This window comes from Orbicella faveolata, unplaced genomic scaffold (genome assembly GCF_042242905.1).
Source record: "Orbicella faveolata isolate gen_17 unplaced genomic scaffold, um_ofav_v1 contig_24, whole genome shotgun sequence".
In the NCBI taxonomy this organism is placed as follows: Eukaryota; Metazoa; Cnidaria; class Anthozoa; order Scleractinia; family Merulinidae; genus Orbicella; species Orbicella faveolata.
Window position 1 is genome coordinate 7,552,727 of NW_028301552.1, and position 13,333 is coordinate 7,566,059.

The 13,333-nt window shown below is 37.4% G+C and overlaps 1 protein-coding gene across 1 annotated transcript; it reads left to right on the forward strand.

Moving 5' to 3' along the window:
* The first annotated feature begins 782 nt into the window (after positions 1–782).
* LOC149110188 (uncharacterized) lies at positions 783–9,229 on the forward strand. The gene is made up of 7 exons (XM_089292246.1): positions 783–1,032; positions 1,302–1,416; positions 1,758–1,797; positions 2,739–2,874; positions 3,275–3,601; positions 8,748–8,756; positions 9,053–9,229. The coding sequence occupies exons 1-7, from the start codon at positions 826–828 to the stop codon at positions 9,227–9,229; spliced, it is 1,011 nt and encodes a 336-aa protein (XP_089148372.1). The 5' UTR covers positions 783–825.
* Positions 9,230–13,333: the final 4,104 nt, after the last annotated feature.

Below are 13,333 nucleotides of genomic sequence, written 5' to 3' on the forward strand. Positions count from 1 at the left end.
AATATGCGCTAGTAAATCTTTGATGCTGCATTATCGTCTAGCTACGTGCCCTGGTATCTCAGATGATAGTGACCGACAAGTGCGCCGAGTGTTGCGCGCGTCAGGGACTATGGAGTATGCCGTTATTCTGAATAAAAAAATATTGCCACATTTCGCGAAGACAGATATTAACCAGCTGGATGTTATGTGTCCATTGAATTGGGTGAGACTAATCGATAGTCAATAATTGAACGAAGAAAACTATAGTTTTAATACTGGCATAAACACAACACGGGAAGAACACCGTGTAGCATGTAAAAGCCTTGAAATCCAAATAATTTTGGGAGAGAAACGACAGTAAAAATTGGAGATTGCAATTATAAACAGAACTTCTGATATGCAGTCCTCTATCAGAAAAAAATGTACTCAGAGAAGGGAAATCCACATAGACTATACCGTTTTGCATTTTTTTTTAACATTAAGTTTTAATTGATGTATTTCAAAGACGACAAATGTCGCGACATTGTGTTCAAGGAACCAGTTGCAAACAAGGCAATCAAGTGCTTACCCATTTGTCAATATCAACATTCCAAATTTCTGTTGATAGTTAGCAATTTCCATTGCAACCCGCTGCGGGAGAAACGAAAGTAAAAATTGGAGAATACAATTATCGACAAAACTTCTGATATGCAGTCCTCTGTCAGAAAAAATGTACTCAGAGAAGAGAAATCCACATATATAGACTATTGCTTTCTGCATTTTTTTAATATTAAGTTTTAATTTGTGTATTTCAAAGACGATGAATGTCGCGACATCATATTCAAGGAACCAGTTGCAAACAAGGCAATGACGAACCACGTGATCAAACGTGAGGCAGTGCCCAGTGAAGGGAGCTGTCGCTTGAAGTGCTATATGGAGCCCAATTGTGTGTCCATCAATTTAGGACCATTGGATGGAGAAAAACACAAATGCGAGTTAAAGAGCGCTACAGATGAAAACAAGTTTGCAAATTATCTTGTAAATAAGCCGGCTTTTACCTATCTTGTTATGGAGGTAATGTCATTCAAAAGACGCCCGATCAATTACAGTGAATAAAGAAAGCCCACAATGAAAATTTGTACCATAACAGTTTTATAGTTAAAAACCTAGTATTCAGACGTTACAATAGTTCTTTGAACTCCTTCCAATTTGTTATTTGCTGCGTGAGGTGGACGTTCAATGTAAATTTGAAACTTTTTACAACCTTTTTCAGAGACCAGAACCCTCTCATGCACTTTGAAAATCAGTCTAATAGAAGTTATCTCGACTTTTTCTCCTAACAGAATCCCTGTAGTAGCAGCCCATGTTTGAACAATGGAACCTGTCATGCTGGATTCACTAACAAAGGATATCGTTGTATCTGTCGCCCTGGATTCACAGGAACAAACTGTCGTAAAGGTAAATTAAAATAATTAATTAAATAATAAATTAATGACTTAACTAGTAACTAAATAATTAACCAGTTAACACACGGGGGAAAATCTTATGGGGTTTCAGTATTCCGATACGTATTGTTTTTTCCCATCCAGTTATGTTCGTAATGTGAACATCGATTGCACAAATTTAAACTCCTCCTCATCTCATTAATTTTTTTTTTGAAACGTTACAATGATGTAATGTTGACGATACGTGTATACTCGAATACCCAGGGGTAGTTAATTGGGGAGGGACGAAGTAAACCCGCAAACAAACCTGTTTGTAAATTAAACTCCTTTTGTTTTCCAGTTCTTCTACTGCAGGTGCCGCAAAAACATGCAAGGAACTCTATGAAATACACAAGTAGGTTATTAAAATTTTCGGGAAAAGTGTTCAAAGCACGCACGGAGACCGTACCTACACCATGGGAGGAGGCTCTCAACCGGACTCTGAAAACGCAAGCAATCGCAGTCCACTCCAGACAAAACGAAAAAACTTGGACAAGGAGGGATGATGTCGAGGAAAAGGTTGTTGTTATTCATCGTGGTAGATGCAATAATAAAGTGTATTATCGTTTGTCTCACGATGTGGTCACTTGAGATGTAGATCGCGACGTTTCGACTGCTTACTGCTAGTCTTCTTCAGGCGATAAGGTCGACTGATTGCACGGTATCATTTATATCACAAAGGTCGGCTGTGATTGGTGCATTTCGATCCTCCTATTGTTCCATTGTTCCGGCAAGTAGCTGTTCCCTCAGTGGTCCGCTGTTGTACCGTTCTCCTGTTGTTGTGTTTCTTGATCGTGGGTATCCATGCTTCAGGAATTTCAATTCCACTATCCCTGTTGATGTTGTTAGGGTGAAGTCTTATGTGAATAGCTTCCTTGACCCTACGTGTGTACCAGTGAGGATCTCGATCAATAAACTTGACCTCATTCCAGATAGGATAGTGGCCGGTCTCGTGGGTGTGTTCAGAAACGGCGGAGGTCTGGGTACGGGCGAGTCGTATATACTCGCGATCTACATCTCAAGTGACCACATCGTGAGACAAACGATAATACACTTTATTAATGAGGGATGAGACTCTAACAGATAAACTAAATAGTTAACTATTTAAAAACTAGAATATATTTTCTGGCTTTAAAAAAAGGTGCCAAGCTGATACAAACGGGCAGAGCTGTGGTTTCTTTGGAGCCAGTAGCATTTGAGCAATTATTGTATTTTCTACGCAAATTACTTAAAACTGATCAGAGAAAGTTCCTGATTTAAGAGCAGATTGTTTAAAGATATTTTTATATTTAACAGGTCGAGGGTGAGTCAGTTGGTTACACTCCATGTTGACTCAAAACCAATTTCTGTTCTCTGTCACATAAGAGATTTTGGATGTGGAGATGGAGGATGGACACCGGTCTTAATTCTTAGAAAACTGAGAGCTGCAAAGGTCAAATACTTCTGGAAGATGGGCTGACAGATCGCCAAAGTTGAACTGATAATTGATTAGATTACAGCTCCCCCATCAAGAACTCGAATTTAAGAAAAAACGCTTTTAAGGAAGTTAAGCTCGTAAAATGAACCTCAGTGCCCGATAAAATATTTCTAATGTTGGCCAGAAACGTTTCTTTCGTACCACTGCGCCTTCCCTGCTCCTCAGTCTCTTACAACGATCGTGGTGATCATATGGTAAAAGCCTATACTGACCAGTTGCTTTCAAAACAACTGTTTTGTTCCCTGTCAATAAATATACAAATAAATGTATAAATAAATATCTATTTCAAACAAGAACTTAGTAAGGTCCATAATGTTATATGAATATACATGTATTGTCATTTTCTTTTGTTTAGAACACCTTTCATTATGACTCAGCGTACTGGAGTAATAAAATTGAATACAACCTTCCTGGAGGGGAGACAGGGTTTGACTCAAAAGAGACCAAGTTGCCGACCTACTGGAACACATCCTTCACCAAGATCTGTCTTGATATGAAGATTGGTCCACAAATGAAATTTACCATTATCAACAAGGAAATCAACTCTCTGTACTCACTGATCGCTGAAGAGAAATACCACGCCACCTCACTGGGTCGTAACACGTGGAAGACGCTGATTGGTTCACAGGCCTCTTTGCAAAACAACTGTAACAGGGAAGGATTCAATGCTCTGTGTGACGACGTAACTTTTTCCAAAGCAAGAATTGGTATCATTAGTGACAACGACAATGGCTGCTTTACATGTGGCTCCAGAATCGGGTTTGGCACAGGAGGGTATCCTCAAGATTTCAACACATGTGGAAACGAAGCTTCAAAACACCAGCCAGATAATGGACAGACACACATCAAAGCCATGGGATTCGTCTTGGTGCAATGATAGCGAATTTATTGTCCAACTGCAGCGAATACCGTCCAAATAATACCACAAATATACAGCGATATTGTACAGTTATTTGTACGGTAGAAAACCTGTTTGCCGGTGAGGTTGGCGCGCGCACAAAAAAACTGTCACGCTCTTCCTCTTTCATTGATAAACTTATTTACTACAGCAGTTGGATAATAAATCCCTTATCAGATGTTTTGGTTTGTAGTATCGCTTTATATTTTTACTCGTTGTTTGCATTTTGACTAACCCGTAGGGCGAGTCAAAATACGCCACAAGTCATAAAAGTGTAGCGATACCACACACCAAAACATTTAGTAAGATATATAATAAACGTTTTGAAGTCGCATGGAATGAGATTTAAAAACATATACTGTAAATGTAGTTTAGAACATCAACTAGTTTTTACCCTCATTAAAATCGTCCCGGCCTCCTTACAGATCAACTGTTACAAAGAAGAGTTCAATGTTGTGAGTACTGATGGTTCATATTCTAACAATAGGCGATTTGCATGATGGCGTCATTTGACTACTGTACAACTCCCAGAATCCTTCTCTTTTTCTGTTTCTTTGGTTAATTAGCGAAATTGTTATTTAATATAAAATGAAAAGAACCAGCAAGGTTATTAGTGGAAGTGTTGTGCTGCGTTGGCGTCAACATTAAGTTGAATATTACAACCAAGTGTTCCATATCAAATGAAGTCTAATAATTGTGCACATGATTAATAGCCCATATTGACGATAGCCGCCATGACGGTTTTCTTATTACAATGCAAATTAGCCACGTTGTCTGCCGAGGGGCAAACATTTAAATGGTTCCCATTTCTTTGAAAATCGGCTCGTCTAAATGATCAAGTATCTGCACAAAAATCACATTTTGGAGCCAAGTTACGGAATAATGATTTTATTATTAATTTAAGTTGAAAAAAAACGTTTCTTGAGAACTTGACTTATTTACTACGCGAGCCGTTTTCTTTTTATAAAAGAGCCGAAACTCTGTAAAACTTGGAATATTTTCACCCCAATACTGAAACCAAAGCATGGGCATGAAAAAAATTATCGGACATGATAAGAAACCAGTTAAAATTTGCCGATATTAGCTTGTTTGCCCCCTAAGAAATGACGTGCATAATTTGGATTATAATGTAAAAACATGGCGGTTATCGTGAATAAGGCTTATTTAAAGCACCATCTCCTGATTAAAAGAAAAAAAAACCCTACAAGAAATTAACGCTTTAGAAAATTAACGGGAATCTTAAAAGTTCGCTTTTATTCAATTCGCTTTAAGTTGTGTTAATTTCAAATACCTTAATCAACACGAACACTAATTTTCCATATTTAGATATGTTGCCATAATAAGCTGTAGGACTACAATCAAGACATCAATATCCCAATAAATTATTTAATAATTTAATTCGTAGTGGTTAACCACTAACGCACTTGCTACGTACGTTATATTTAAGTGAAACGTTTGCTAAAGATCTTAACTAAAAATCATATAAACAGCAAAACGAGAAAAAAGACTCGTGAAAATATGAACTGAAGATTCAAACCCCAATATCAAAACACAAACTCTCCTTACCTTAACCATGGCACTGGTTGGAGGAATTTGTTCTCTCTAGTTTATTTTCATCAAAAAAATAATGACTGAATGGAAAATTTCTCGAAAAAGGACGCCAGCAGGGATTTTGAATTTCTCTCTTGTCCCTTTTCTGGTTTGCTGCCTTAAGCATGGTATTTGAACCGTTATTATTTCCAGTTTATTTTCATAATAAGTTATGACTGTGTTTAATATATTTCTCGGAAAAAAACAAACAAACAAAGGCGCTAGCAGGAATTTTAGCTTTTTCCAAAAAAAAGAGAAAACATTCGTTACCCATTTTCCGAAAGACAACTTTCTGTTTACTGTCAGTAACAGAGAATAATGCTGGCGCTGCAGTTTAACGGAGAATCAAGCCAGCCCATTTATAAGAGCTTATCTGATTGGCTACAAACACAAAACGGAAATATAAAACCATGGGTTCCCAACAAGCCAAATATTGATTTCAAAGCTTTCAGTTTTTTTTTGTGAGGAAAGAGAAAAGCCGTGAGCGTCGCATTAGGATTTACTATAACTTATTTAGCCTTCGATACCCGTCACTATGCTTTATGTTTTGATCTTCGCCGTTCTGTTGGTTTCGTCTGTTCTCGTGCAAGAGGCAACCTGTGCTAATGGTGAGCTCAGTCTTGTTATTTTCTGACTCATTTTCCAATGTATAAAATGCATGCTTATCATTATTTCCTGCTTTTTTTTCTCGCAAGAGTCTAACTTTGATCGAAGAAGTTCACTATCAAGGCTGTTTAGGAACGTATTTTTGTTGGTTCGCTTGATTTATAGCTCAATGGTATTTCATCTAAGAAATTTTCTTCTCCGATCCTAAAAGCCATGCACAAAAAAAAAAAAAAAAAAAAAAAAAAAAAATGATAACTTCACTGTGATCGTAGGGGAGATGGACAATTTATCGTTATCGCACTGCGGGAAAAATCAATACTCCTGCGTTCGTAATTTTCTCTTTTATATAGTAAAAATTCTCTTTCATATAATAAAAGAGTAATTGAGTGACCGCTGACGCAATTAGGGATTTACACTCCTCGTGGTATTTGAAAATCCTTTTAAGTTGTCCCCGGATAAAGGTGCGTGCAATTTCGAGAGAATTCTAAAATTCACCTGCAATTTAAAATGTTAATTGCACTCGCATTCAAAAAATTACTTATACTCAATGGCAAAATGAACCAAATTAACGTGTATGGGGTTAATTTCAGCAAATTATATTTGTATAGGCGAATCTTTGCTGATGTCGCTGTTTTCATTTTTTCTTCGTCAACATAGGACTTTTCGCAGAGAAGGGAATAGGAGAATCTTTGTTTACAAAATTTGCTAAATAGCTGTAGCATAAGCGATGCTGTTTCTCATGGAGATACAAAAACATAGGTTCGGAATAATGAAACATCACAGCACGATTAACCGTCACAAAGAATTTGAGCCCCGATGAATCGAATTCTTTTTGTGCGACATGGAGTTAAAAACTTAAAATTTTACAAAGAATGCATGAGCTCATTAACGCTTTTGCCAACAAGTACTTTTGCCATTTTTGAAAGCCAATTTCTCCTCAAATATCACACCCACAGAGCCAAAACGTTTACGAATTACTAACTTTCACAAGCGCTCTTTACTGCGCCTTTCAATAACATGCGCACTCTAAATTCAAAGCTCAACCGACAAATGTTTTTTTTTTTGTTACCGTCATTCAAATGTTCGGCGGCTCCTCCCAGCTTCCGACTATGTTGTCTGAACTGTTTTCAACGATTTGATCTGATTACCGCGCGCTCGGCAATAATCGAAAGCTGGGAGGAGCCACCGAACATTTGATTGACGGTAGCGAAAAACGCGCTTGCGGTTGAGTTTTGAATTTTAGAGTCCGCATGTTATTGAAAGGCGCAGTAAACGTTTTTAGTCATTTCGTGTCTAGCGTGATGCATCGCGTTAACAGTCTTAACGTTGCTTCAGTAACGACGAAGGATGAGACATCTTGCTCCAACACTAAATCCCGGTTTAGCGTGAAGCCAAAATCATAAAAATCATTCGTGATATTTAGGCTGTTTGCGCCTTTAAACTTTTGTTAATACAAATTCCTGCTGGTGGCATTAAGTGGAATATGCTTTAATTTTTTACTTTCAGGATTGCACAAGTGTTTTTGTTTCTTTGTTTTAGGGATGAAGAGCATCAAATTGCTCATAATAGCCAAGATCGAAAGAAACTTATTTGTCGTTGGAGAATTGCTCCCAAACTGAAAAGGGCTAGGTTTTGGTTTAATGTAAAAACACAAACGCCAGCAAGTATTGTTTCGTTCTTTCATATCGAACAAACAACTGATGAGCTCCGAGGTATTTTGTCAATTTAAAATAGCGAATACTGCAGTCGATAAATTTGCCAATTAGTCTTGGATTCTGACATTCCATTCTTCCTACACAAAGTCAAACATTTTGCCCCATCCCGAGAAAGCTTATTCAACTTTACAAAATGTCCAATAACATACATTTGTAAAAGACGAGTTCCATTATCTGAATGTGTCTCAAGTTGGAACATTCACCGTGTACGACATATTCGATTGCACCTTTGAATGCCTCAGAAGTCCTTCGTGCCTTTCTGTGAACATGGCCGCCTTCAAAGGAGCTAACGGAGAACTTTGGTGGGAGCTGCTGTCTTCTCCTAAATACAGAAACTCCACAGAGTATGAAGGAAACAAGAGTTCACATCACTTTTCCAATAAGGTGGGGAACATTGTATGAATATGAACTAATCAATAATACGTTTTGTTGTTTTTGTTATTGATTGTTGCTTGGTTTTGTTATTCTTTTCGTACCAACAATATCGTAAATAAATAGATAAATAAACGAAAGAATAGATGAATGAATGAATGAATGAATGAATAGATAAATTGATTGATTGATTGATTGATTGATTGATTGATTGATTAAATATAATATTTAGATGGGATGCCACATCATCCCTAAGTGGTTTTCATGCGGGTGCTCTATCCTGTTGGAATTATAATTTGGAAATGTTTGTTTTTTTGTGGAGGGAGGAAAACCGGAAAACCCGGCGAAAAACCCTTGATGTGAGGCCAGAACAAACAACGACCTCAACCCACATAAGACACTGGGCCAGAATCGAAATGGGCCACATTGGTGGGAGGCGAGTGATCATCCCTGGTAGTGATCTTATGGTAAAGAGCCTGTACTGGTCATTTGCTTTCCGACAAGAGTTTTTTTCCTGTCAATAAATAAACAAATACATATGTAAATAAATACCTATGTCGACTGAACTAAACCTCAGTAAGGTCCATAATGTTACATGAATATTTTACGCTATTTTTCTTTTCAGAACACCTTTCATTATGACTCAGGGTACTGGAGTGTTAAAAGCAAATACAACCTTCCCGGAGGGGAGACTGGGTTTGATGCACACGAGACCAAGTTACCGACCTACTGGAACACATCCTTCACCAAGATCTGCCTTGGTATGAAGATCGGCCAACAGATTAAATTCATTGTCATCAACAAGCAGGACAACTCTCGTTACTCACTGATCGCTGACGGGCAATAGCGTGTCACGTCTCTCGGCCGCAACATGTGGAAGCCGCTGATTATATCGCAGGCGTCCTTACAACGCAGTTGCAACAAGGAAGGGTTTAACGTTGCAATTGGTAAGGCAAGAATCGGCATGGTTGGAAATAATGAAAACGACTGCAATTCTTGTGATTCCAGAATCGGATTTGGAACAGGAGGGTATCCTGATGATACCAACACGTGTGGAAACGTCGCTAGGCACTCAGCAGATAATGGACATAAACACATCAAAGCTATTGGTTACATCCTGGTACATTGACAAGGAAAGCAAAAAAGAGTTTAAAAACCTGTTTTGAAGACATGTCGGATGTAGCTTTCACATAGTTCAGAGCATAAAAATTAAACTATTTTAAGATTGACAAATATTTACTACTTAGAACATAACTGCATTCCCTGGTGAGGCGAAGTTATTGCAATCACGGCATTTTATTCACGTAGCCCTTCTGTCATGAGCGAGAAGAAAACTATAAATAAATTGTCAAAATGGCTGTCAAACAGTGACAAAACGGCAGCTTGAGTTTATGTATTACTCTTACTTCATCCCAACTCTTGCCCCTACTCTAAAGGCGGGTGCGTGCATTTTAATTTTTATTTTCCATTTCATTACTAACTCCGTCACCCGTCCAAGTACTCACACAACCCAGGAGGTCGTAATTTAGCTGATTTGATGACAACTCGTACGGGCTCATCACCTCGCCTATGCTATGCTCCCACCCAGTAAGGAATGTTAATGTTTTTGAAGCAAATCCTTTCAATTTAATGGTAATAGGAAAATAAAAAAAAATTAGATTAAAATAAGCGTTTTTGGCACCATTTTCTCATACGGGTCTGACAGGATCTGGTGAAATTAGAGATAGCAGAAACCATTCGACTTTGTTCTTGACTGATATTAGACAGAATTATTGGAAGGTATATGTCGTAGTGGAGACTTGCAAAGGAAGAGAAAATTCACGCGAGAACATTATGTCAGTTATGACTACAAGCAACAAACGAGCATTTCCTCGCTTACAGAGGTAAAGACGAGGAGGATTTATATCAACTGAAGTCTCTTTCACATAGTGGTGTCTGATCCATGTAACCGCGATATCTGCATGCAGAGCTTGTGAGAGTTAATAGCTAATGTAGGATTTGTTTCAAAGGGGTTCAAAGGTAAGAAAGATAATTTGAAGGATGGAAATAAACATAAAGCGCTGCTTGTTCGTTTTTTCAAGAATGTTGGCCTACAGGAAGGGCGCCCCGAAAACAAAGACTCTTCTTTCAAGGTTCTCAATGAATTGAGGAGCGTGATGACAAAGTCGCTGTTTTACACTTGTTAATTGTCCATGGTTTGCATAATTACAGCATAATTTACTTTTTCGGCTGTTGTGCCAGTGCCGTTTTTGTTGTTTATAGTCATCATGAGCACTCTTAATACCTAGGAAGAGTAAACCATGGACATGGCCTCAGTCATATTTATTTATTTATTTATTTATTTTTTCTGGCTAGGGCCCAGTATGCAGTAATAAGCCGGCGAAAATAATTTGGTTATATTTTTAAAGAGAAATTAGTGCTTAGTCATTTGTCAATTTCCACTCTTTAAATTTCTGTTCTTTAATTTGATAAAAAGAAGTGCCTTTTTAAAACATTTAGCTATAAAAAATTGCGCAAAACTTTTCTTAAAAACATTTAAGAGACTTCTAAAAACGGTTAAAAAATACACGACGTTTCGACGTTCTCCGACGTCATTATTAAGTGACAAAAACAGTATGAATATTCTATAAATACAAGGAAAACAATAGTTCATTAAAAAAAAAGAAGTAACATAAAAACATGCTACAAGCTAAACAAAGAGTTTAGCACTGATGGAGTCGCTCTGAGTGTTAAGGCTAGGCCTCAGTTCTTTGATGAATAGCATGTCGTAAACGAGGCTGTCAAATTTCCCGTGGCACTTCTTGAGAACACGAAATTGGCCCTCATTAAGAAGGTTTTTGTCACCGTGCACTTCTAAAAGTTGTTTACCGATAGCCGAATACTTGTGTTCAGCAATGCGTTGATGAAGGTGTCGGGCTGTATAACCAACATAATCTGCCTCACACGGATCATATTCAAATTTATAAACAGCGCAATGGTGACTTACGATACTCGGCTTAATTTCTTTCGGCTTCTTTGGCAATATTTTATAGCTAACTCTTTAAGTTGATAATTAGCTAATTTTCATTGCCACCCGCTACAGCATCTTAGCAACCAACCACTTTATACAAAGCTGTCAATATTGGAAAACCAACCATTAGACTTACGAAATTACTCACAAGAACATCTGCTGTCAAATTAAAGGCAGAAGCTTGCTGAAACTCCCTCAGACTCTTAATTTATCATCCAGAACATGATGGCCTCTTCACTGGAGATTCAGTTTAACTATAAATTTGTAATCAACCTTTACATCATTTGTATTTCACTTGCAATCATTTCCTTGATGTGTTGTGGTTGCTTTGGTAAGCATACTCTCCCAGTTTGTTTTTTTATTGTCTTAGTTGGATTTTCGGAATAGATAGTTTTACGGAGCCTGAATTTGTCTCTATGAAAGTGCAGCGTTGACTGGGCTTTTCCTGTCGAATTAGTTTTGTAGGCAAAATATAAATATGCTCTAGTGAAACTTTCTACATTATCGCCTCTTCCAGAATCTAAAATGATGACAACGGTCAAAAATCGATTACCACCCTTTATGTTACACGTGAAATAATTCAAACGAAGAGCAATATTGTATATGAATATCGGCATAATAAAAATTTAGAAAGTAAATCATGCAGTATATGTAAGCAATATATATGGCGAAATAAAGGCAAAAATGTAATAAAAAAAAAAAGAACAATAAAATGCTCAACGGAAATTCAGATACGCAGTCGTTAAACAGAAAATATTGCACGTAGAAAGACCATCCTGTTTTGTTTGCAATTAACGTTTAAAACTTAATTTTTAATTTCTTTAATTCTTTTTTAGACGATGAATGTCGCAACATCATATTCAAGGAACCAGTTGCAAACAAGGCAATGAAGAACCACGTGATCAAAAGTGAGGCAGTGCCCAGTGAAGGGAGCTGTCGCTTAATGTGCTATATGGAGCCCAATTGTGTGTCCATCAATTTAGGACCATTGAAGGGAGGAAAACACAAATGCGAGCTGAACAACGCTACAGATGAAAAACAGTTTGCAAATTCTCTTGTAAATAAACCGGCTTTTACCTATCTTGCTATCGAGGTACTGTCATACAAAAGACTCCCGATTAATTACAGTCAACTGAAAGAAAGCCCACAATGTAAATTTGTAAAATAAAAGTTTTACAGTTAAAATTCCATTATGCTAAGGTTACCTTACTTCTTTGAACTCCTTCCAATTTGTTATTTGCTGTGCGTGGTAGACGTTCATTGTATATTTAAAACTTTTTCCAACCTGCTTCAGAGACGAGAACCCTCTCATGCACTTTGAAAATCAGTCTAATAGAAGATATCTCGACTTTTTCTCCTAACAGAATTCCTGTAGTAGCAGCCCATGTTTAAACAATGGAACCTGTCAAGCTGGATTTACTAGCAAAGGATATATCGCTGTATCTGTCGCCCTGGATTCACAGGAACAAACTGTCGTAAAGGTAAATTAAAATAATTAATTAAATAATACAATAGATGAATTAATTAATCTATTTAACACACAGGGGAAGATCTTGTGAATTTTCAGTTTTCCAAAATATATTGTCCTTTCCCATGGAATTATGCTTCTGATGTGAACGACGCTTGCAGAAACTCCAGCTCCTTCTTATCTTATTCATTTGCTTGAAAAGTTAAAACGATGCAGTGGTCACTATGCGTGTATCCTAAAAGACCCATGGTTAGTTAATTAAGGAAGGACGAAGAAAAACCGGCAAACAAACCTGTTTGTTAATCAAAATACTTTTCAGAGAGTTGTTTTTCTTTTTCTAATTCCTCTACTGTAGGTCCCCCCAAAACGTGCAAGGAACTCTATGAACTACACAAGTAAGTCATTAAACTTTTCGGGAAAAGTGTTTAAAGCACGCAAGGAAGACCGCACCCACACCATGGAGGGAGGCTCAAAACCGGACTACGAAAACGGCTGGAAATGGAGTCCACTCTAGACAAAACGAAAAAACCTTGAGCAATGAGGGCTGGGACTCTAACAGATAAACTACATAGTTAATTACTTAATAAGTAGAATAAATTTTCTCGCTTTAAAGAAGATGTAAGCTGAAACAAAAGGGCACACTCTTGGATCTTAGAGCCAATAGTATTTGAGTAACTATTTTATTTCCTGTGACCTTTACAGTGTAAAAATCAAAAGCGCAAGTTTCTTAAGCCTAATCACAGAAGATTGCCGAT

Coding starts and splice junctions, on each gene's coding strand:
- LOC149110188 (XM_089292246.1), top strand. CDS start 826: ATGACGAACCACGTGATCAAACGTGAGGCAGTGCCCAGTGAAGGGAGC. Junction 1,417..1,757: donor AGGAACAAACTGTCGTAAAG/GTAAATTAAAAT, acceptor CTTCTACTGCAG/GTGCCGCAAAAACATGCAAG. Junction 2,875..3,274: donor GAAAACTGAGAGCTGCAAAG/GTCAAATACTTC, acceptor TCTTTTGTTTAG/AACACCTTTCATTATGACTC.